This window comes from Scyliorhinus torazame, chromosome 4 (assembly GCF_047496885.1).
Source record: "Scyliorhinus torazame isolate Kashiwa2021f chromosome 4, sScyTor2.1, whole genome shotgun sequence".
Classification (NCBI taxonomy): domain Eukaryota; kingdom Metazoa; phylum Chordata; class Chondrichthyes; order Carcharhiniformes; family Scyliorhinidae; genus Scyliorhinus; species Scyliorhinus torazame.
The window spans coordinates 32,342,313-32,367,347 of NC_092710.1; the positions used below are offsets into that span (position 1 = coordinate 32,342,313).

General features: G+C 47.6%; 1 protein-coding gene across 8 annotated transcripts in view; it reads right to left on the bottom strand.

Annotated features, from left to right (window-relative positions):
• zfp91 (ZFP91 zinc finger protein, atypical E3 ubiquitin ligase) overlaps window positions 1–25,035 on the bottom strand; it is a 154,759-nt gene that overhangs the window by 85,766 nt on the left and 43,958 nt on the right. For 4 of the 8 annotated variants that reach the window (XM_072498147.1, XM_072498146.1, XM_072498145.1 and 1 more), the window contains exons 3-4: window positions 20,356–20,387; window positions 15,844–16,371 (exon numbers count right to left, since the gene is read on the bottom strand). In XM_072498147.1, coding sequence (XP_072354248.1) covers window positions 15,844–16,371; window positions 20,356–20,387 — 560 coding nt within the window. The remainder of the gene's footprint in view (window positions 1–15,843; window positions 16,372–20,355; window positions 20,388–25,035) is intronic. The other 4 variants (XM_072498151.1, XM_072498150.1, XM_072498149.1 and 1 more) reach the window with 1 other exon arrangement.

Consider the following 25,035-nt stretch of genomic DNA (forward strand, 5'->3'; position numbering starts at 1 on the left):
CATTAATATACCCATATAATCGTGAACAGCAAGGGTTCTAACAATGATCAAGCGAACTGGTCTATAAACAATCGTCCAGTCGAAAAAACATCCATCAACCACACCCGTTTCACGTCAGAGCCAATTTAATATCCATGTTGCTATCACCCTGTTCATTCCACGAGGTCCAATTTTGCCACAGCTTGAGTGCAGCACTGCATCAAATGGCATCTGCAACTTGATGTACACCACATCAACAGCATTTCTTTTTTATTTATTTACTGGAAATGGGTGTCAGTGGCTAGACCAGGAATTATTGCCCATCCCTAGTTCCCCTTTAGGTGTTGGTGAGCTGCTTTCTTGAATCGCTGCAATTCCTGAGGTGTAGGTATATCCCGAGCTGTTAGGGAGGGAATTCCAGGATTTAAACATTGAAGGAATGGAGATATATTTCCAAGCCAGGACGGTGAGTGACTTGGAAAGGAGCCTCCAGTGGTGCAGTCAGGTATCTGCTGCCCTTGTCCTTCTAAATGGTAGTGGTCGGGGCTCGGAAAGTGCTGCCGAAAGAATCTCGGCGAGTTCCTGCAGTGCATTTTGCAGATGATACACACGGCTGCAACTGTTTGTTGGTGGCAGAGGGTTTGGATATTCGTGGAAGGGGGAGCAATCAAGCGGGCTGCTTTGTGCTGAATGGTGTCGACCTTCTTGAGTGTTGTTGGAGCTTCACTCATTCAAGCCAAATGGAGAATATTCCATTACACTCCTGATTTGAGCCTTGTAGATTGTGGACAGCCTCTGGAGGTTCAGGAGGTGAGTTACTCACTGTAGGATCGGCTGTGTGGCCACAGTAAAAAAAAAACATACCCTGATCAATCCTCTCGGTTACCTCTTCAAAAAGAACCCAAGCAAGTTAGTTAAACATGATTTCCTTTTAAATTCATGCTGGCTTTCCTTAATTAATGCACCGTTACCCAAGTGGCTATTAATTTGTTCACAAATTGTGATTTTTTGAGGCTCTCCACCCCCGGAGGTGAAACTGACTGGCATGTAATTGCTGGGCATATCATTACACCCTTTTTGGAACAAGGGTGTAACATTTACAAATCTTCAGTCCTCTGGCAACACATCTGAGTCAAAGGAAGACGAGAAATCTATGGTCAGTGCCCAACCCCATCATGGTATTTCTGCTTTTGGATTATCCTTTAGCTGCCAGTCTATTTACATTCTCTCGCTTGGCTTTTCTTCTGTGTTTCATGAATTACCATCTGAAACCTACTAAATTTCAGCAGACATCAATGTACACTTGGAGTATAGTGTTCAATTCTGGTCGCCACACTACCAGAAGGATGCAGAAGAGATTTACCAGGATGTTGCCTGGTATGGAGGGCATTAGCTATGAGGAGCGGTTGAATAAACTCAGTTTGTTCTCACTGGAACGACGGAGGTTGAGGAGCGACCTGATAGAGGTCTACAAAATTACGAGGGGCATAGACAGAGTGGTTAGTCAGAGGCTTTTTCCCAGGGTAGAGGGGTCAATTACTAGGGGGCACAGGTTTAAGGTGCGAGGGGCAAGGTTTAGAGGAGATGTACATGGCAAGTTCTTTTTTTTAAACAGAGGGTAGTGGGTGCCTGGAACTCGCTGCCGGAGGTGGTGGTGGAAGCAGGGACGATAGTGACATTTAAGGAGCATCTTGACAAATACATGAGTAGGATGGGAATAGAGAGATACGGACCCAGGAAGCCTGGCACAGGCTTGGAGGGCAGAATGGCCTGCTCCTGTGCTGTACTTTTCTTTCTTCCTTGTACATGATAAGTATTACCAAATGAAAGATAATTGCAGAGAGTTGACAAAGACACGAAGAGGTTTGGAGGAGTAACTGCAGAGACTCAACACAGGCACCACGAAGGAAAGAGGCACAAGTGCAGAGAATCTGCATGGACACCATTAGGAAAAGGGTGTCTTCACAAAACCAGCGGAGCCAAAGAGATAAGGTGCTTGTGGAAGAGCAGGACCAAGCGTAGAGCTGGTAGGATTAAAGAGTTAGACTGAGCGTGGAGCCAGGAGCATACAAGGATGCCAAAAAGAGCAGCACTGAGAGCTGGGTGGAAAAAAAGCGTGAGAAAGAGCAAGGCTGAGAGCAGAGCCAGGAGCAAGAAAGAGCGTGACTGAGTGTGGTGCTTGGAGGATAAAAGAGTGTAAGAAAGAGCGAGACTGAGAGCGCAGCCAGAAGTATAAAAGAGCGCAAGAGCGAGACCGTGCGGAACTGGGAGGATAAAAGAGCGTGAGAAAGAGCATTACTGAGAGCGGAGCAGGGAGGATAAAAGAGCAAGATTGAGGGTGGAGTTGGGATTATAAAAGAACGCATGAAGGAGCGAGACTGAGAGCGGAGGGCTGGCTTGAAGTTTGGAGCTCCTGACCTGACATCGGGATTTTGGCACAGGGATTGGATTTGTTTATTGTCACGTGTACCGAGGTACAGTGAAAAGTATTTTTCTGCGAGCAGCTCAACAGATCATTTAGTACATGGGAAGAAAAGGGAATAACGGGTATAAGTTACGTAAAAAGTGGATCTGTTGGGGAGAGCTCGCAGAGAATCGCCTCGCTCCGGCGCCATCTTCTGGACATGGGGCAAGTGGAAACAGCTGATTGGGCGAGTACGGTCAAGTAAATATTTACTACTTTTATAACATAGTTTGCAAGGTCTATATTTTGTGGTCCAATTTATGCGGGATATATTCCACAGTAACAAGGACAAGAAAGAAGGACCCTCGAGTAATTGATATCAAGTATCTTCCAAATGATTTAAGTAAAAGAGGTAAGTCATGACAGGAGAGATCATAGCCATGGTGTGCTTCTCCTGCTGTGTGTGTGCAGTCGAGAACATCTCCAGTACCCTGGACCAGTGCGTGTGCAGAAACTACCTGCAGCTGCAGCTCCCTGAAGCCCGGGTTTCAAAGTTGGAGCAGCGGCTGGCGACACGGAGGAACATCCGCAAGGCGAAGAGTATAATGGATCACAGGTATAAAAAGAGGTGATCACACCACAGGCTCAGGCTCCACAGGTAGGAAGCGAATGGATGACCACCAGGCAGAGCAAGAGGACTAGGCAGGCAGTGCAGGAATCACCTGTGGCTACTCCCCTAGAAAACAGATATATCCTTGCTACCTGTTGGGGGAATGGTCTCTCAGGGGAAAGAAGCAGCAAAGACGCAGCAGAAGCTAAACTTGTTGCATCACGGTTGGCTCTGCTGTACAGGGGAGTAAAAAGCAACAGTCATAGCGGATTCAATTATTCAGGGAACAAATAGGCTTTTCTGTGATAGCAAACGAGACTTCAGGATGGTACATTGCATTCCTGCTGGTCGGAATGTCTCAGAGGGGCTACTATGCATTTTGGAGGGGAGGGGGGTGAACAGCCAGAATTTGTGGTACAGATTGGTGCAAAGGATAGAGGTAACAAAAGGGATAAGGTCCGAAAAGCAGAATATAGGGAATTAGGAAGTAAGCTGAAAAGAAGGACCTCAAAAACAGTGATATCAGGGTTACTATCAGGGACCCTCTTATGGACTGAACTGATCTCTTCACACATCTCAACTGAGTAGTGCTACACTCTTTACGCTTCACCTGCTGCCGATGTACTTACATTGTGTATTTACATGCGTCCTATGTTTTTCATGGCTGGAACGATCTGCATGGACGAGATGCAGAATGGTACTTTTCACTGTACTTCGGTACACGTGACAATAAATCATATCGGTCAATCAATCAGGCTACCAGTGCCATGAGCTATTTCAGAGCACAAATAGCAGGATATATCAGATGACTACATGGGGAGGATTTCAGATTCCTGGGACATTGGGGCAGGGTCTGGGGGAGGTGGGGCCAGTACATAATGGACAGGTTACACCGGGACAAGGACCATGGCAAATGTCTGAGGGCAGGGTTATCAAAGTGCGGGTCGCAACCTGCAGGTGTGTCACGGAGAGATCGATGGCGGCGATACTGCGGACGAAGTGCACAAGGGCCACTGTGGCACTTAAATAGAGAATGGCAGCCATTACCGACTTTTAAATGTGAACCAGAAGACCACAAGATATAGGAGCAGAATTGGGCCATTCAGCAGTCTGCTCCGCCATTCAATTATGGCTGATATTTTCCATCCCCATTCTCCTGCCTTCTCAGTGTAACCGCTGATCCCCTTATTAATCAAGAACCTATCTGTCTCTGTCCTTAAGACAGTGACAACCTCCACAGCCTTCTGTGACTATATGTTCCCCAGATTCACCACCCTCTGGCTGAAGAAATTTCTCCCTTTCTCTCTTTTAAAAACTGTCACTTCAATCTGAGGCTGTGCCCTCAGGTTCTCGTCTCTCCGACTAGTGGAAACATCTTCTCCACGTCCACCCTATCTAGACCTCTCAATATTCTGTACATTTCAATGATATCTCCCTTCATCCTTATTAACTCCATCGAGTACAGACCCCAGGGTCCTCAACCACTCCTCATATGACAAGCCCTTCATTTCGGGGATAATTCTTGTGAACCTCTTCTGGACACTTTCCAAGGCCAGCACATCGTTCCTTAGACATGGGGTCCAAAACTGCTCACAATATCGAACTGGGGTCTGACCAGAGCCTTCTACTGCCTCAGAAGTACATCCCTGCTCTTGTATTCTAACCCTCACGAAATGAATGCTAACATTCAGTGGAAATTATACTGCTATTTGGCAGGTGCTGAGGAGCATAAAGTGGGAATAGTTGTTCTTGGGGAAATGCAGTAACGTAGGGGTTGTTGAAGGAGCACTTGCTGCGAGTGCTGGATAGTTTTGTCCCACTGAGACGAGGAAGAAATAGTAAAGTGAAGGAGCCTTGGATGACAAGAGAAGTGGGGCTTCTAGTCAAGAGAAAGGAAGCTTACCTAAAGTTGAGGAAGCAAGAATCTTGCACGGCTCTACAGAGTTACAAGGTAGACAGGAAGGAACTCAAAAATGGACTTAGGAGAGCTAGAAGGTGGCATGAAAAAGCCCTGGCGGAAGGATTAGCGAAAACTCCAAGGCATTCTACACTTATGTGGGAAATAAGAGGATATTCAGAGTGAGGGTAGGGCCGATCAGGGATAGTGGAGAGAACTTATGCCTAGAGTCGGAGGAGACAGGGGAGGCCCTAAATTAATATTTTGTTTCAGTATTCGCCAGAGAGGGACCTTGTTGCTCATGAGAACAGTGTGAACCAGTTAATAGACTCAAACAGGTTGATATTAAGAAGGAGAATGTGCTGGAAATGTTTATAATCATCAGGATAGATAAGTCCCCTCGGCCTGACGGGATATACCCAAGGTTACTACGGAAGGCGAGGGACGAGATTGCTGCGCCGCTGGCAATGATCTTTGCGTCCTCACTCTCCACTGGAGTAGTACCGGATGCTTGGGGGGAAATGAATGGTGTTCCCCTGTTCAAGAAAGGGAATAGGGAAATCCCTGGGAATTATAGACCCATCAGTCTGTCTTACGTTCCTATTGGAAAGGATTCTGAGAGATAGGATTTATGATTATTTAGAAAAACATAGTTTGATGAAAGATAGTCAGCATGGCTTTGTGAGGGGCAGGTCATGCCTCACAAGCCTCATTGAATTCTTTGAGAATGTAATGAGACACATTGATGAAGGTCGGGCAGTGGATGTGGTGTATACGGATTTCAGTGAGGCATTTGATAAGGTTCCCCATGGTAGGCTCATTCAGAGAGTTAAGGGGCATGGGATACAGGGAAATTTGGCTGTCTGGATACAGAATTGGCTGGCCGAAAGAAGACCAATAATTCTTGTGAACCTCTTCTGGACAGTTTCCAAGGCCAGCCAGAGGGTGGTGAATCTGGGGAACATATTTTCGCAGAAGGCTGTGGAGGCCGTCACTGTCTTAAGGACAGAGACAGATAGGTTCTTGGTTAATAAGGGGATCAGCGGTTCGACATGGGGTCCAAAACTGCTCACAATATCGAACTGGGGTCTGACCAGAGCCTTATACTGCCTCAGAAGTACATCCCTGCTCTTGTATTCTAACCCTCATGAAATGAATGCTAACATTCAGTGGAAATTATACTGCTATTTGGCAGGTGCTGAGGAGCACAAAGTGGGAATAGTTGTTCTTGGGGAAATGTACTCGCTGGTGGTAGTGGATGGAAAGTACTCCGCCTGGAGTACACCACTGGGTGACCAGTGGTGTCCCGCAGGGATCTGTTCTGGGATCTCTGCTCTTTGTGGTTTTTATAAATGAATTGGATGAAGAAGTGGAAGGGTGGGTTAGTAAGTTTGCCGATGACACAAAGGTTGGTGGAGTTGTCGAGGGTTGTTGCGGGTTACAACAGGACATTGACAGGATGCAGAGCTGGGCTGAGAAGTGGCAGATGGAGTTCAACCTAGGTAAATGTGGTGATTCATTTTGGAAGGTCGAATTTGAATGCTGAATACAGGGTTAAAGGCAGGATTCTTGGAAGTGTGGAGGAACAGAAGGATCATGGGGTCAATGTACAAAGATCCCTCAAAGTTACCACTCAGGTTGATAGGGTTGTTAAGAAGGTGCATGGTGTGTTGGCTTTCATTAACAGAGGGATTGAGTTTAAGAGGTTTTGCTGCAGCTTTATAAAACCCTGGTTAGACCGCACTTGGAATAGTGTGTCCAGTTCTGGTCGCCTCATTATAGGAAGGATGTGAATACTTTGGAGAGGGTGCAGAGGAGATTTACCAGGATACTGCCTGAACTGGAGGGCATGTCTCATGAAGAAAGGTCGAGAGAGCTAGGGGTTTTCTCACTGGAGCGAAGAAGGAAGAGAGGTGACTTGATAGAGGCGTACAAGGTGATGAGAGGCATGGATAGAGTGGATAGCCAGAACTTTTCCCCAAGGTGGAAATGGCTGTCACGAGGGGACATAATTTTCAGGTGATTGGAGGAAGGCATAGGGGAGATGTCAGAAGTAGGTTCTTTACACAGAGTGTGGTGGGTGCGTGGAATGCACTGCCAGCAGAAGTGGTGGAGTCAGAGTCATTAGGGACATTTAAGCGACTCGTGGACAGGCACATGGACAGCAGTAAATTGAAGGGGTGTAGGTTCGGTTGATCTTAGATGAGGGCATCGGCACAACATCGTGGGCAGAAGGGCCTGTAGTGTGCTATGTTCTATGGTATTTGCCTTCCTAACTGCTGACTAAACCTGCATGTTAATCTTAAGGCAATCCTGAACTGGGACTCCCAAGTCCCTCTGTGCTTTTGATTTCCGAAGCCTTTCCTCATTTAGAAAATTGTCTATATCTCTATTCTTCCGACCAAAGTGCATAACCTCAGTCATTTCCATCTGCCACTCCCAGCCTGTCCAAGTCCTTCTGCAGTCTCCCCGCTTCCTCAACACTACCTGTCCCTTTGGATATCTTTGTATCATTTGCAAACTTGGCAGCAATGCCCCAAGATCCTTCTTCCAGATCATGAATGTATATCATGGATAGCTGTGGTCTCAACACTGACAACTGCTAAACACCACTAGTCACTGGCTGCCATCCTGAAAAAGACCCCTTTATCCCCACTCTGTCTTCTGCCAGTCAACCAATCCTCTATCCATGCCAGTACCTTGAGCCTAACACCATGGGCTCTTATCTTATTTAGCAACCCCCTGTATGGCACCTTGTCAAAGCCTTCTGGAATAGATCATGCCTACTGGTTTTCCTTTGTCTAACTTCCGAGTTATATTCTAACATAATTTGTTTTTAAATTTAAAGTGCCCAATTCATTTAATTCCAATTAAGGGGCAATTTAATGTGGCCAATCCACCTACCCTGCACATAGTTTGGATTGTGGGGGTTGTTAAGAAGGCATATGGTGCGTTGGCTCTCATTAACAGAGGGATTGAGTTTAAGAACCGCAAGGTTTTGCTGCAGCTTTATAAAACCTTGGTTAGACCACACTTGGAATATTGTGTCCAGTTCTGGTCGCCTCATCATAGGAAGGATGTGGATGCTTTGCAGAGGAGATTTATCAGGATATTGCCTGGATTGGCGGGCATGTCTTATGAAGAAAGGTTGAGGGAGCTTAGGCTTTTCTCACTGGAGAAGGAAGAGAGGTGACTTGATAGAGGTGTACAAGGTGCTGAGAGGCATGGATAGAGTGGATAGCCAGAGACTTTTACCCAGGGCGGAGAATGTACAAACTCCACACAGACAGTGATCAAGGACCGGGATTGAACCCGGATCCTCGGCTAACAGAATTCTAACAGAACAAAATAAGACTGTGTGTAGTCTTCCAGCAATAAGCGGCAGCAGTGAGCAGGTCAGGTAACAGTGTCTAATATAAGATTTTGTTGCGACTGCCCTTGACGACAACCTACATGCGCGAGATTTGATTTTCTGTTCTCAAAAAGGTGAAGACATCATGAAGGAACTGACTGAACTCTGCACCCGATAGGTGCATTGCCCTGTCGTCCTGCTTCACAGACTGGAATGAGATCATGAGAACTCAGCAGGCTCCCCATTCATGAGTTAGTTATGGTGGATTGGGGAATGTTAATTAAAGGGATGATGGGGTGGTAAGCGAGCATGGTGTGTGTTGCGAAGGCCGGCCAGCGTGGGTTCCGAAGGTTGGCCTGTTGGAAAAATGTGGCCTGAGAAAAAAAAATTTGAAAACACTGTCCTAGTGGGAATATTTGGGCGTGGTTGGGGAGGAATTAAACTAAAATGGCAGGGGTTTGGGAACCTATGCAAGGGGTCAGAGGAGGGGGAAACTCAGACAAGAACGAAAGACAGAAAGGGGAATAAGAAAAGTGATGGGCAGAGAAATCAAGGGCCATAATTGAATGAAACAGGGTCACAGTGAAAAATAACAGGACAAGGAATATTAAAAGGACAAGCCTTTAGGCTTTGTGCCTTAATGTGCACAGCATTCGTAATAAAGTGCACGACTTAATCCCAGAAATCTTTGTAAATGGGTACGATATAGTCAGGATTATGGAGACATGGCTACAGGGTGACAAGGGATTGGAATTGAACATCCAGGGGTATTGAGTATTTAGGAAGGACAGACAAAAAGGAAAAGGCGGTGGGGTCGCATTGCTGCTGAAAGAGGAAATTAATGCAATAGTGGGGAAGGATATTAGCTCCATCGATGTGGAATCTGTGTGGAAAAAAGCAAGGCCAAAAAACACAAGTAGAGTTGTAGACGGATCACCAAACTCTGGTGGCTATGTTGGAAATAGCACAAACAGGAAATTAGAGACACTTACAATAAAGGAATATCTGTAATTAAGGGTGACTTTAATCTCACACATATTGGGAAAATCACATTTGTAACAGTATTGTAGATATGGAACTCCTGGAGTGTACATGGGATGGTTTTCTGGACCAAAACATTGAGGATCTGGAGAACAGGTTTCCAAGAGTGGATCTTGAGTAATAAGCAAGGAATAATTGACAATCTAACTGCAAGGCCCCTTGGGGATGAGCCATGGTGACATGTTAGCATTCTTCATCAAGACGGCGTGACTTACTTTGTTCTGAAACTAGGGTTCGGAATCCAAACAAAAGAAACAATGATCGTATGAGATGTGAATTAGTTATGCTGGATTGGGAAACATAACTTAAATGGAAGATGCTGGATGGGCAATGACAAACATTCAAAAAGCGCATGGTTGAATTGCAATAATTGCTCATTCCTGTCTGATGTAAAACTAAAACGACAAAGGTAGCAAAACCAGAACTTAGAAGGGAAATTAGAAATAATATTAGACTCAAGGAAGGTGCATACAATTTGGCTTGAAAAAGAACAGCTGAGCTGAGGATTGAGAGCAGTTAAGAATTCAGAAAAGGAGGACAAAGGGGTTGATTGAGAAGGGGAAAATACAGTGCAACAGTAAGCTTGTGGGGAAAATAAAAACAGACTGTATAAGCTTCTATAGGTATGTGAAGAAAAAGTTTGGTGAAGGCAAATGTAGTTCCCTTGAAATTGATAATGGGAACAAAGAAATGGCTGACCAAATAAATACATATTTTGGATCGGTATTCACAGAGGAGGAAACAAATAACCAGAATTGTTGGGTTTTAGCGCCAGAAATGTTGGGTTTTAGTAAGGGAGAGAAGTTGAAGGAAATCTGTATTAACAGGGAAATGGTGTTGGGGAAATAGAAGGCCGATAAACCCCTCGGGCCCGAATCTACATGCCAGAGTACTTAAGCAACTTGGCCCAAGAAATAGTGGCTGCATCGGTGGTCAGCCTCCAGATTTTGTAGACTCTGGAACAGTTCCGACAGATTGGAGGGCAGCTAGTGCAACCCCAATATTTAAAAAGGGAGCTAGAGAGAAAACAGAGAATTATAGATGACTCAGTCTGATGTTGGTAGTGGGGAAAATGCTAAGGTCCATCATTAAAAAAATTAATATAGTGTTAGCAACCCAAAGGTGGTTTTAAGGGGTATGTGTGTGCGTGTGTGTATATACATGTGTGTGTGTGTATTATATATGTAAACATTCCACATAAGGTAGAGTTTTAGATAAGTTTATTTAAATGTTTCTGTGCCTGAAAGGGACATGTAGTTGGATTCATGCTGGATAGAGGCATTTGTATGTGTGGGGGTTTGTTTCACTTCCAACTGGGATTCTATTGTGGTCATACCAGTTGCACCAACAGAAATTCAACAGTGTCAAGATTCATCAGTAAGAAGTCTTACAACACCAGGTTAAAGTCCAACAGGTTTGTTTCAAACACTAGCTTTCGGAGCACTACTCCTTCCTCAAATGAAGGAGGAGCAGTGCCCCAAAAGCTAGCGTTTGAAACAAACCTGTTGGACTTGAACCTGTTATTGTAAGACTTCTTAGTCTGCTCACCCCAGTCCAACGCCGGCATCTCCACATCAAGATTCATCAGATCATATAATCTACAGTGCAGAAGGAGGCCATTCGGCCCATCAAATCTGCACCGGCCATTGGAATGAGCATCCTAATGAACCCCACGTTTCCACCCTATCTCTGTAACCCCACCTAACCTTTTGGAGACTAAGGGGCAATTTAGCATAGCCAATCCACCTAACCTGCACATGTGGAGAAAACACACGCAGACACGGGGAGAAAGTGCAAACTACACACAGACAGTCACCCGGAATTGAACCTCGGATCCTGGAGCTGTGAGGCAGAAGTGCTAACCACTGTGCCACGCCTTGTGATAGAGAGTGCTACGACGTAAAAAATCCTTAGGCAACAAAGGCATGCTAAGCAACTACAGGCCCTTGCGAGATCAAATAAAAAAACATTCCATTGTTCTTAGTATTTTTGAAACTGAAAAACCAGGAAATTTGCAGATCGACAGCCAGAGAAGAAACATCTCTCGAGGAATTTCGGCTCAGAATCAAGGAGCTGGAGTCTGCCCCGGCGAATGGAAAGCTATTTCAAGTGGTGTGCCACAGGACTCGGTGTTGGGACTCCATCTGTTTGGTTTATAAGTTAACGATTTGGACTTGAATGTGGGGGACATGCCGATGACACAAAAATCGGCAGCATAGCGGATAGTGTAGAGGGTAGCTCCAAATGATATAGATGGGTTAGTGGAGTGGGCAGGAAAGTGGCAGATGAAGTTTAACTCTGGTAAGTGTGTGGCGATGTTATGGAGGTGAAACAGTAAAAGTGAATACGCAATTAACAGGAATATACTGAAAAAGATAGATGAAGTGAGAGATCTTGGCTTACAAGTGCATCAGTCCCTAAAGGCAGCAGTACAGGTAGATAAGGTGGTAAAGAAGGCTGATGGAATGCTCTCCTTCATTGGTAGAGGTATAGAATACAAAAGTAGGGATACAAGGATGAAATTGTGTAAACACTGGCGATGCCACAACTGTTCGATGAATTGCTCAGCAGCGAGTGCAGAGATGATTTATTAGAATGTTGGCTCGAGAAATGTAGCTATGAGGAGAGATTGGAGAGGTTGGGGCTGTTGAGGTTGGGAACAGAGAAGGCTGAGGGGGTATACAAAATTGTCAGAGATCGAGATAGATGAGACAGTTTCCTGTCAGCTTCCTTGGCAGAGAGTTCAAAAACCAGTGGTCATAGATTCAAGCAAAGTAGCAGAAGGATTAGCAGGGACATGAGGAAAAACTTTTTAAGCAGAGAGTGGTGGGTGTCTGGAATTCGCTGTCTTGAGTTGGTGGTGCAGGCAGAGACTCTAAACTCCTTTTAAAAGTGCCTGGATCTGCACCACAAGACATAGGTGCAGAATTAGGCCACTCGGCCCATCGGGTTTGATCCGCCATTCAATCATGGCTGATATTTTTCTCATCCCTATCCTCCTTCCTTGTCCCCAAGACCCCCGATCCCCTTATTAATATAGAACCTATCTATCTCTATCTTAAAGACACTCAATGATTTGGCCTCCAGTCTTCTGCGGCAAAGAGTTCCACAGATTCACCACAAACTGGCTGAAGAAATTCCTCCTCATCTCTGTTTTAAAGGATCGTCCTTTTAGTCTGAGACTGAGTCCTTTGGTTCTTCTAGTTTTTCCTACTAGTGGAAAGATCCTCCCCACGTCCACTCTATCCAGGCCTCCCAGTATCCTTTAAGTTTCAATAAGATCCCCCCTCATCCATCTGAACTCCAACATGCACAGACCCAGAGTCCTCAACCGCACCTCATATGGCAAGCTCTTCATTCCAGGGATCATTCTTGTGAACCTCATCTGGACCCATTCCAAGGCCAGCACATCCTTCCTTAGATGCGGGGCCCAAAACTGCTCACAATACTCCAAATGGGGTCTGACCAGAGCCTTATACAGCATCAGATGTACATTCCTGCTCTTGTATTCTCGCCCTCTCGACATGAATGCGAACATTGCATTTGCCTTACTAACTGTCGACTGAACCTACACGTTAACCTTAAGAGAATCGTGAACAAGGACTCCCATGTCCCTTTGTGCTTGTGATTTCCTGAGTATTTCCCTTTAGAAAAGAGTCTATGCCTCCATTTCTCCTTCCAAAGTGCATAACCTCACACTTTACCCCCTTGTATTCCATATGCCTCATAGTCCCAGTCCCAGAAACTACGGCCATCGCCCAAACTACAAACCCGCATAGCTTATTGCCTTAGAGACTCCCAATCCACCGCGCATGTACACTGCCCTATGCATTGAACAGCCAGGGCTACACCTGTATTTTCATAGAACCCCACCCTTGATTATTTCATGGTCATGCCTCACGTCTGGCATGGAACGTATCGAGTATGCATCACGGGAACCCTTCCCCATGTAGAAGCTCCCTCGCCAGCATCAAAATAAGTAGGCGGGTGAATTCACGTCCAAAACCAGCCACAGAAAATCTCAAAATAATTCAAAAGCAAGGGCGACTGGAGAAAAAGTCAGTGAGATTGTGGATGACGAGGAAGGCAGGGTACAATGGGAGCTGCTGAGCGACGCAGAGTCGCCGAGTAGTGGAGTGGGGAAGCAGGAAACGCTGAAAGGAAGTGGGGACGTAGGCTGCAAAGGAGAGAGAACTTTAGAATTGCTAACCAAGGAACAGTCAGCTAACTGGGAGCTACAAACCCCTGAAGTCGCTGAGGTAATGAAATCCCTGCAAAAATCTCTAGCTTCAGGATGCTAAGTCTAGGGAGCAAAATCTAAAATTGGATTTTTCAGGAGTGGAATTTGTCAACATTTCAACACAAAAGGTAGAAGTTGCAACTTTATTCCGCAAGCAGCAATTGACACTCGTTCAATAACAACTGTTGCATTTAAATTTGAGATTGTGATCACAGCGGTAGTAACTGTACAAACGGCAGTAACTGCCTGGTTAAAATCTTCTACCTTCGTGGTTCGGCGATGTAAACTCTTTTGCCGTAACCGCACCAGTCCAGGAACGGTGCATTTACGATCATGGCATTGCGTACGTAGAAGTCTGAGTTACTTTAAAAAAAGAACTTTTGTTGCCAATTTATGCCTGTTAGAACCATAGAAACAGTGCAGAAAGCGGCCATTCACTCATCCCCAAAAAAGAGAAAAAAATAAACCAGCTGCTCATTTTAGTTCCATTTACCAGAACCTGCTCTGTAGCCTTGCAGGCCACAGCACTTCAGATGAAGATCCAGGTACTCTTTCAATGAGTTGAGCGCTTCAGCCTCAACCAACTTAAGCAGTGATTTCCACATTCCCACCTCCCTGGGGTGAAAAGATTTTTCCTCAGGTCCCTTCTAATCCTTTATCAATCACCTTAAATCTACGCCCCCCTGATAATTGCCCCCTCACAGCGAGGGGAAACACATCTTTTCTGTCTACCCTGTCCCGACAGGCCTCATATTTTTGTACACCTCAATTAGGTTAACACTTAGCCTCCTCTGTTCCCCTGCAAAATGTCTCCCCATCGCTGCAATATTTAAACCTTGGCAACATTCTTGTAAATCCCTTCTGCGTTATCTCCAGAGAAAGTATGTCCTTCCTGGAATGGGGTGACCAGAACTGTTCACAAATCTCCAGCTGTGGCCCAGCCAGTGTTTTATACAGTTCCATCATTTTATCCCTGCTTTTGTGTTCACTATTTCGCCCAATAAAGAAAAGCCCTCATGATTTCTTGACCACTTTAAGGACAGAGGCAAAGTATTCATTGAGAACACTGCCCATCAAATTACCCCTCAAATGTGCAAAGATGGGTAGGTTAGGTGGGGTTACGGGGATAGGGTGGGGTAGTGCACCTAGCTAGGGTGTTCTTTCAGAGGGTAGGTGGCTTGATGGGCCGAATGGCCTCCTTCTACACTGTAGGGATTCTATGAAGTCAGTAACTATATCTGTCCCATTGATTTTGCACTCTGAAATCTGTCAATCTATTCCACTATTTGGGAATAGATAGTGCAGTCCCAGGCTGTCCCATATTCATTCTTAAGCTCAATCTATATAGTTCATTTGATGCATAATTTAGGATAGCATCCGTCATCACACCAAGAATTGATCCTTTAACCAATAATGCTGCACCCCCACCTTACGGCCTTTTAAAAAAAATAAGAAATATATCCCTCTCTATCTTGCTTTAAAACTCTCGATACAGGAATATTGAGTTACCATTTTGCCCCTCCTTCAGCCACGTTCCCGTTATAGTTGTCTCGTGCCATTTTAAATATGGTGGGTTTGATTAAATTAATGCCTTTCTTGTGTGTTGCGCTTCATGTTTAATGTGGTGCGGACAATGATTCTTGAGGATATTAATTCTTCAAATTCCACTTCTCTACAAGTCATATGTGACCAGAAATACAAAAGGCAATGTTGCTACGTGAGTGAATCGCCGAAAGGGAATTGAGAGTGAAAAAGGGACACCTGAAAATCAAACTTTAGCCCAGAAAAATAAGGTAGTCCATGTGAAAATCAAGGTCCCACAAAACTAAAATTATTTAAACCCCCAGGCACTCGCGCAGACCCTCACTGACACAACTCGCCTACCCATTTCGGACGACACTTCTGTACCTATCGCACAGATGGAGATACCCCATTCTGTAGAAAGTTGGTACCGTGTGTGGTTCACTGGGGCCGACTGATCAAATTTCAGGCGGAAGAGGCTACGCTGGCTGTTTTCAGGATACGAATGCTGTGAGGGGCAGGGCAGCTCTGTATGAGAGGTGCAGCTCACTTAACACAGGCTTCAAGACAGTTTTTGGTTACCAAGTGTTTTTGTAAAGATGCGGTGTGCCTTGAGTTTGGATGGGGTGGAGGGAGCGGGAAGGCCAACATGAAACAGGAATGGCATGGGTGAGAGAATGTGGTAGGGGGCGTGGAAATCCTGCACTCTCAGGATTAAGCCTGTGTGGGCTGCAAAAGGTTGAGGGGGTGTGAGACTTGCTAAGGGGAGTGAGGTGGGCGGAATGGACGTGTAACATACTTGGGTCAAGGCTCTCCTCGAGCTCCTCTTCCTCGGAGCGCTCGTCCTTGCAGGGGATCACCTTCCATCCGGGCTGATGGCCTCTGCCTTCCGGTCCCTGCTCCTCCAGTTCACACTCCACAATCCGAAGGGAGGTCACGGGGTTGGGGACACAGTCTCCATCGCTCTCTTCTTCCTCCTCCTCATCATCCTCTGAGCTCAGACCGCGTTCTGTCTCCTGCTCAGAGCTGGGGACATGCTCCGTCTCCTGGGAGTCAGACACCCCCGCTGTCGATCTACCAGTCTTTGTGGCACGGTGCCGCCGTCTCCGCCTCAGGTTCCAGCCCGCTGCACTCCAGCGGTAGGTGTGGCCGGCCTGGCAGGCCCAGACAGCCACGGCGGTGGTGGTGCTGCTGCCAGGCGGCAGATATCTCAGGCTGGGCAGGTGTTGACAGCCCTGGCAGTGACTGTGTGTCCAGCCCACCAGCTCCCCCAGGGCCTCGCCGCATGTGCGCAGGTCCAGCCGGCTCGCCGGCCCCTCGCCGTTTTCTGCGGAGGAGAACAAGACTCGAGGTCACCGTGCTGGCACTTCAGGGGTGGGCCTCCCGGCAAGGTCAGCTTTTTGAACGCAGCGCCAGTGACACCATCAATCCCAGCGCTGGTCTCACCCTAATGTTCTGTCCACTGGGTAGAGAAGGAGCTCACCTCCCGGGCCCCAGTCCAAACAACTACAAAGCCCCAGGAAAACTCCAGCAGAGGGACTGACCCAATCTCTCATTCACCCATCTAACACCTTCCTTCTCTTCCCTTGCACTGACTTCCTTCAGCCCCAGTACCCTCAGGGATTGCTGCATTCCTCCCGTTCTGGCCACCAGTGACTGGCAACTGAGTATGCCTTTGGCTGCAAACACCCAGAAGCCAGAATTACCACTGTAAACACCTCTCGTCACATTTGATCCTAAAAACTGATCACTCTGACCAAACTTTTCTGTTTTTTCCCAAATAGCTCAGGATGGGGCTCAAAGCCTTCTTCTTGACACACTAAAGCTCTCGTGAAGTTTTACTGCAACATCAGAGCTGTTTCGAAGACAAGCTGCAGAAATTGTCCACACAGGAACACTTGGTTACCTCAACTTTGATCCACCACCTTCCCGCTCAGCTCTCCACTCCTCCTGCTGACTCACTCTACCGCTTAACTCTTAACTGCTTATCCCCACAGTCCCCAATTTCTCCATTAGCACCACACAAGTTTTGATTCAATCCCACTCTTCACTATCCCCACAGCCCCTGCTCCCGGTGGCTTTCACTTTCTCCCGCAGGTTGCCTCTCCGAGAAACCCGCTGCATTCCACAGACCAGGCTGGTTCACATGGTCTTGTCATTTTGTGCCAGGCTCCATGCGACTCACTCTATTCCACAGCAAGCGCAATTCCAGCCACCCCTACAAATTTGTCACCTGCGATATCTGCCCGTTCCCAGAGCCCCCAGTGCTTCTTATCCTGCAACCACATGCCCAGCTCAACGACAATCCCCGGTCCCACTGATTCCCGCTCCTGTCCCCACAATCTAGTGATTTCCGCCCTTGTCCCCAATGCCCCTCCACCCCACCGCACTCCTCACTTTACGGCCACAGCCTCTGCCATCAGTCAATTTTTCTATTCCTGTGATTCAACTCCTGTGGCCCTGTCCTTATTCAAACAGTCCCATGTTGAGCACTGTCCACATAGATCCCACTTCCTCTAAATCTCTTCCTCCCCAAAGAGTCGCTGAGGCACATGAACCTAGAGTGATTTAATTGATTGAAACCCATCCTTCTGAAGGCACACCTCTGAAGGGGTGTTGGACAATTGTTGAGAGCAGGTACCCTGGCTGCTCCTTCTCCCTGCTGCATCAAATACTGCACCCAGCATTGTCTTTGAAGCCAGTCTGCAACCCTACTGACCGCTTCCAGCGGTGAGACCTCTCCAGCTCGCTGCACAGTTGTCTTCGAGCGGCAGGATTGATGGTGTTGCACGAGAGGTGCCTCGTGCTGTTAGCAAGCTGACATACCGAGCCCCTTCCTCCCAAGCAACAAGTAAATCGAGGAGCGTCCAGCAGTCAGTAGTGAAATAGGCTCACGTTACAAAGCTGCCGTGCTCCTCGATTCCGGAATCTGGCTGCAGGATTGAGAGTGTGGAGAATGGACACATGGGACAATGCACGGTGGGGTGTGGGGGAGGCGGGGAATGGGGTGCATGACCTGTGTTTGGGGGTTGTGGGGAAAGTCATGGGCTGTTGAAGCAAGTGCAAACGTGACGAGAAAACAAGGGTGAGTCACAAAATAGCAAGCTCCACATTAAATGGGCGGGGGGAAAAGGGACAAGCCCCTCCATTTCCAAGTGTCCCAGTGAAACCTTAAATAAAAAACACAAATGAAATGCTCAAGTATTGCAGTGGATACAAAACTGAGATTAAAGTTCCATTCTCCAGCACTATCATCCATCACCTCAAAGGACAACTAAAGCTTTATTCCAGAGTATGCAGGTGATACAGACATGAGGAAACGTTGTGCCCTAATTCCTGATCTGGACCCATTCACAAGAATGTTCCTCCCATCTCCCGCTCAATTGCTGCGCCACCACCTTCACCCTGCAACCCACACACACACATAGACACACACCCACACAAACACAATCCAGTCCAGGTTTTAGTTGTCCTTTAAGACAAGCACAATAATTAAGGAGGACAAAATCATAAGGCACAACACGACAGACAGTGCCGGCAGGATGGCGCTCACTAGCTGAATGGCCATGCTCGTGAGCGGTGACAACATTGACAGTGGGATGAGGTGAACGAGTGATGGATTCAGTTACTGGAGTGGTGGAAGACAAGCTCTGGATCCCATTCCCTGCAGCAGCGGTGTTTGTTGCCACCAGAGGGCCTTAGAGGCAGGGCAACGCTGCCCTCTGGTTGCACAGGGCAGGCAACGTGGCAGTTCAACCCTCCTTCGCACCCCCTGTGCACACGCCCCCTCCCAATTCCCCACCGTTCTGATTTGAGTCCTGCGGAAACTGCCTCAGGCTGTCGGAATGCCTCCCCAAGCCCTGTAACTACTCTACCCAAAAGGCAAACACAAGTAGGTGGGAGAAAGCATTTCCGCCTAAAATCATGAGGCGCAGAAGATGGCCATTCGGTCAATCAGGCCTGTGCCAACACCATGAAAGAGCTGTCCAAACAAGTTCCCATCGACTGTCCTTTCACCGTAGCCCGACAACTATTTATTATTTTTCTTCCTCCCTTTTTGAAGTATTCATCCAATCCCCTTTTCAGATCACAAACCATGTTGTTAACAAAAAACACTCATCTGACTTTTTATTTATCTACAACTGGTGAATCAGTCTGCTGGTATTCCCCATTAACTTCATTTCAACCTCCCAATGTTTTGAGCGTGTTTAGAAACTCTGCTTGACTAACAAGGGGGTCAAAGATTAGTCAGGGGGCGGGGGTATAGTCGGACAAATGTGGAGTTAAGGCCACAATCAGATCAGCCATGATTCGTATTGAATGGTCGAGCTTGTTTGAGGGGCCAAATGGCTCATTCCTGCTCCTAGTTTGCATAATTTCCACATAATTTTTCGAAAATAAATTTAGAGTATCCAATTTTTTTCAATTAAGGGACAATTTAGCGTGGACAATCTAACCGCCCTGCACATATTTTGGGTTGTGGGGGTGAGACCCAAGCAGACACCGGATAAAAGTGCAAACGCCACACTGACAGTGACCCGGATCCGGGATGGAACCCGGGTCCTCGGCGCCGTGAGGCAGCGGTCCTGTGCCACTGTGCCGTCCAAGCAATTTCCATATTCTAACTGAAGTGCTGCAATCAGAATTTTGACACACTGCCAGCCGAGGTCTGACCTATCGTTTATTAAAGCTTTAGGGTAACTTCCATTTCCTTGCCCGCCATGCCACTAATCATGAAGTCCAGGATTCTGTGCAGTCTCGCAACAGCCTTCTCAACTTGCTCTGAGCATTCGTAGATTAGTGCATGTGAACCCTCAAAATCTCTCTACTCCGTCACTGCCTTTAATTTTTTTACTATGAGTTTCTGTTGCCTCATCACCTTCTTTCCAAACCACATCACACACTGGCAGGGCTGAGTGGGTAATGCTATCATGGATTTCAAACTATGCAGCAATCCCTGAGGATTCAGGACAATCAATTAATCCAATCTATTATTTCAACTGGTTGGAGCAGCTTTGCAATTCATTCCTGCAAACGTCTCATCTCACAACAGAAGCTTGGGGCAGCATGGAGTTCTGCCAGGATCAGCATGGCAATGGAGTTAAATGCCAAGTCGGACTTGCTTCTCTACCCTGGCGTGACATTGAAGCGGCAGTGGGCTGCGACCTGTAAGCTCTGCACGAGGTCTGCTAACTGACATCGACAATCTGCGATCTCAGGGGCCGGCGGGAAAGTGCGGGACGGATTGGGGGAGGGATGGGAGGGAGTGAGTGGGCCGGTGGTTAATGAATGGAACGTGGAGTTTGCTTACCTCTGTGAGCAGCACCGAACCGCTGCAGATCTCTGTAACAAGAACAAAGAACAAGAGTGACGACAGGTGGGGGAAAACAATGAGGCACCATTCCCAACCGAAGCAAAATACAGTGGACGGTGGATATTGCAAATGAAAAAAAAAATGCTGGAAATGCTTCGATGTGGCAGAATCTGTGGAGAGGGAAATGGGCGTCACTTTTCAGGTCAATGTGCCCTGATGAAATGTGGGCGACCCTGAAATATTAACTCTTGTTTCTCTCTCCACAGAAGCTGCCAGACCTGCCGAATACTTGCAGCATTTTTCATTGCAATAAATAACTTGAATTTACACAGAGATTTCAACATAACAAAAATGTTCTAAACGAGCGAGTCATTAATTCAAACATGTTCGACATCAAGCCACAATACGAGAAATAAAAACGGAATGCAAAAGCAGTGTCCTGAGTGACAGGAGTTAAATCGCAGAGCCAGTGAGCAGATTCCTCGCATTGTTGTAAAAAACACAACACTGATGGAGGAAAGAGATTCTGTTCCTTGCTGCAAAACCGAGTACAGCACAAGAGCGAGGGCATTGGACTCAGTCATAATACATTGTGCCCTCCCTGGAAGACCGCTACGATGTGTCTCGATCCCCTCCTCCTTTCCCACAGTTCGGCACTTGGTTCTGTTGAAAATAGATCCAATTCTATGTACAATGTTAGAACTGAATCTGCTGCCACCACTCATTCATGCAGCACTCTCCAGATTGCAACAACACGACCCTTTTCAGAAAAACTCCCTCACTTTACCGCCACTTTTCTGCAGATTTAGGTCTTCTGGTTCGCGATGCTCCCACCAATGCACTGCACTGACACTTGGGCACTCTGCACTGTAAATTCTATGACTATGACTCAATGAAACCAGGGGCGTGATTCTCCGACCCCCCACCGGGACGGAGAATCGCCGGGGGCTGGCGTGAATCCCGCCCCGCTGTGTCCCGAATTCTCTGCCACCAGAGATTCGGCGGGGGCGGGAATTGCGCCGCGCCGGTCGGCAGAGATCGCGCCGGTCGGCGGGCCCACCCCCGGCGATTCTCCGGTCCGCAATGGGCCGAAGACCCGCCGCTGTAAACCCACGCCAGCCGGCGTGGATTGAACCACCTTTCGAACGGCGGGACAAGGCGGTGCGGGCAGGCTCCGGGGTCCTGGGGGAGGGGCGCGGGGCGATCTGGCCCGGGGGGGTGCCCCCACGGTGGCCTGGCCCGCGATCGGGGCCCACCGATCTGCGGGCGGGCCTGTGCCGTGGGGGCACTCTTTTCCTTCCGCCTTCACCATGGTCTTCACTATGGCGGAGGCGGAAGGGACCCCTGCACTGCGCATGCGCGGGGATGCCGTGAGCGGCCGCTGACGCTCCCGCGCATGCGTCGCACGGCAAAGTCATTTCCGTGCCAGCTGGCGGGGCGCCAAAGGCCTTTCCCGCCAGCCGGCGGGGCGGAAATCACTCCAGCGCAGGCTAGCCCCTCAAGGTGAGGGCTCGGCCCCTCAAGATGCGGAGAATTCCGTACCTTTGGAGCGGAGTGATGCCGGCCTGATTCGGCCGTATTTGGCGCCGGTCGGCGGACATCACGCCGATTGCGGAGAATCCCGCCCAGTTCTTTTTTCCCACCTTTGTCAAAACCCGTAATAATTTTGAACAAGTTGAAATAAAAACTCCCCTTAATCTGGTGAGCTCTCGCTCTCGTGGGGAACCCATTCGGTCCATCGAGTCTGCACCGACCCTCTGAAAGTGCACCCTGCCTAGAACCAATGCCCCAACCTATCCCCGTAACCTCACCTCGTGGCAATTTAGCACGGCCAGTCCACCTAACCGGCACATCTTTGGACTATGGGAGGAATCTGGAGCATCTGGAGGAAATCCACACAGACATGGGAAGAATCCACTTTGTTATTCAATGTTACATTTCTGATAATGACTTCAGCTGATGAGTTAAGATCTCACTACATCTGTTGAAAAAAATCAAGAGGTTTGTCCTCGAACTCGCCATGTTTAGTCTTCAATGTCTTTGACGTTTTGAGGATTTTAAACTTGAATTTGTCTGTGCTTCCCTGCATATAACACACATGGACTTCGTATTCTGATTTGCAGTGGCACAAAGAATAAACCCACACCTCAAGTCAACATCTTCATGCTGCTTTGTTCCTGTTTGCAGCTTTTTCTTTATGGGTTGTTCACCAGGGAACCTGGAGTTCACAGCGATTTTTTAAAATCATCAGCTCCTGGATCAGCGCGCTGACATCAGGCGGACGTCTTTTGACTCGCTGGGCTCCAGGCCTGAGCACTGCTGAGGGGCACAGATGCGCAGAACGGCTGGCATTCTGAAAGCCAGGCGTAGCCAGCATTTGTAAAAGTCGGTCCTGCCATTGCCTCACAGCTCTTTGGGTCCCGGGTTCAATTCTTGCCTCGGGTGACTGTCTGTGTGGAGTTTGCACTTTCTTCCCGTGACTGCGTGCATTTCCTCCGGGTGCTCCGGTGTCCTCTCACAGGCCAAAGATGTGCTGGTTAGGTAGGTGGGCCATGCTAAATTGCCCAAGTGTCAAAAGGGTTAGCTGGAGTTACGGGGAAATGGTGGAGGATGGGCGTAAGTAGGGTGTTCTTTCCAAGAGCAGGTGCAGACTTGATGGGCCGAATGGCCTCCTTCTGCACTGTCGGGATTCCGTTTTATTCTATTGGGCACTACTTTCCGCTATCAGGAACGTCATGATGTACGGCCCCTAAACAACACCCCTCCCCCGACACCCGGCCAAGATCACAACCCTGGTTTTGAAAGTGACTGGGCTACAAGGCAAGGAAACACCAAGATTCGTTCAACGGGAAGAATCACACCATCCAAGACCCCATCGACATGAACAGCAAAAAGCTCACTGCAGCTGGCAAAACGACATTACCAGCAAGGTGAAGGGGACAGTTCATTAATCAGCCATGAGGGAGGTACAACGAACCAGGCAAATCAAGAACCAATGTTGGACTGAGATAGCTAATGAGCTGCAACTCCTCACTGACAAGCACAACATGCAGGGCTTTTTCAGTGACACCAAGGCAATATATGGACATGACACCCGAGATTCAAACCAGTGCGGGGTAAGGGCGGATCCCTCTTGTGAGACAGAGAAAAACATAGAGAGAACACTTCAAAGACCTCCTAAACTGTGGCACAATCTTGGACGAGGATATATTTGAGGAAATCCTCCAGCTCCCTGTCAAAGATGATCTCGGACTTCCAACAAGTATGGACGAAGTCGAGCCACCAAGAGAGGATGGAAACTGCAGGCGTGGATTGAATTCCAGTGGAGAATTTCAAACTTAGGGAAGAGACAAGACCACCGGTCATCTTCAGTCGCTGTTCCAGAAAACCGGAGACAGAAGAAATTCCTGCCGACCTCTGGGATGCTGTCATCATCACCATATTCAAGAAAGAAGACAAAGCGGATTGTGGGAACTACTCAGAGGAATCTCCCTACTCTCCATCGCTGGGGAGACTATTGCGAATTCTCAGAAGAAACCCCTCCAGAAAGCAAGCGTGGCTTCCGACAAAGCCATGGAAATAGGAACATGATTTTCACAGTGCAGCAACTTCAAGAGAAATGCCAGGAGCAACATCAACCACTCTACTTGGCCTTCATCGATCTGACCAACGATTTTGGCTCAGTTAATCGGGAAGTGCTGTGGAAGATCGTGTCGAAGGCCAGCTGTCCAGAGAAATTCCTGCTCGAATCTGTCGATGATAGGATATCGTTGACAATCCTCATCGACGGAACTAAGACAGAAGCCTTTATGACAAAGACTGGAGTTAGCAGGAATGCGTTAGTGCCTGCATACCTTTCTCCATCTTCATCTCCACCATCCATCAGCTGGTCAAGTACAAGCATCCCAGCAGAGTGGACATCACCTGCAGGATGGACAGAAAGTCTTTCAACCTCAACCGGTTGAAATCCAAGAAGTAAATGACACTGACATCACACGTGAAATTTCAGTAAGTGGATGACATTGCCATTTCGACTCTCGCAGAGGAGAATCTCCAAGCCATGCTCGACAACTTAGTGCAGGAATATAAAAGAATCGGTCTCAGCCTCAACCTCAAGAATTCTCAAATCCTCTCCCTCCACCAAGATCAACAGAGCATTCCTACCAAAGGGGGATCATTTCCCCTGCATGGAGAGCCACGTCACATCCAAGGCTGACATCGATGCGGAGATCCAACATCGTATCCAGCCCGTGTGAACCTCCTTCATACACCTAAGGACGAGCGTTTCATAGAACCCCAACAGTACAGAAGGAGGCCATTCGGCCCATAACGTCTGCACCGACCCTCCGATAAAGCACCTTACCTCAGCCCAATCTCTGTAAACTCACCTAACCTAACCTTTAGACACTAGGGGGCAATTTAGCATCGCCAATCTACTGACCTGCACACCTTTGGACTGCGGGGAAAACCCACGCAGACACGGGGAGAATTTGTAAACTCCATGCAAACAGTCACCCGAAGTGAGAATCGAACCCAGGTCCCTGGCGCTGTAAACAGCAAAGCTAACCACTGTGCCACCCATTTGACGACAGTGACATTCCTCCTTTACACCAAGATCCTCATATACAATAAAATCCCAATTTTTCTCTTTGGCTCAGTAACCTTGATTACGTATAG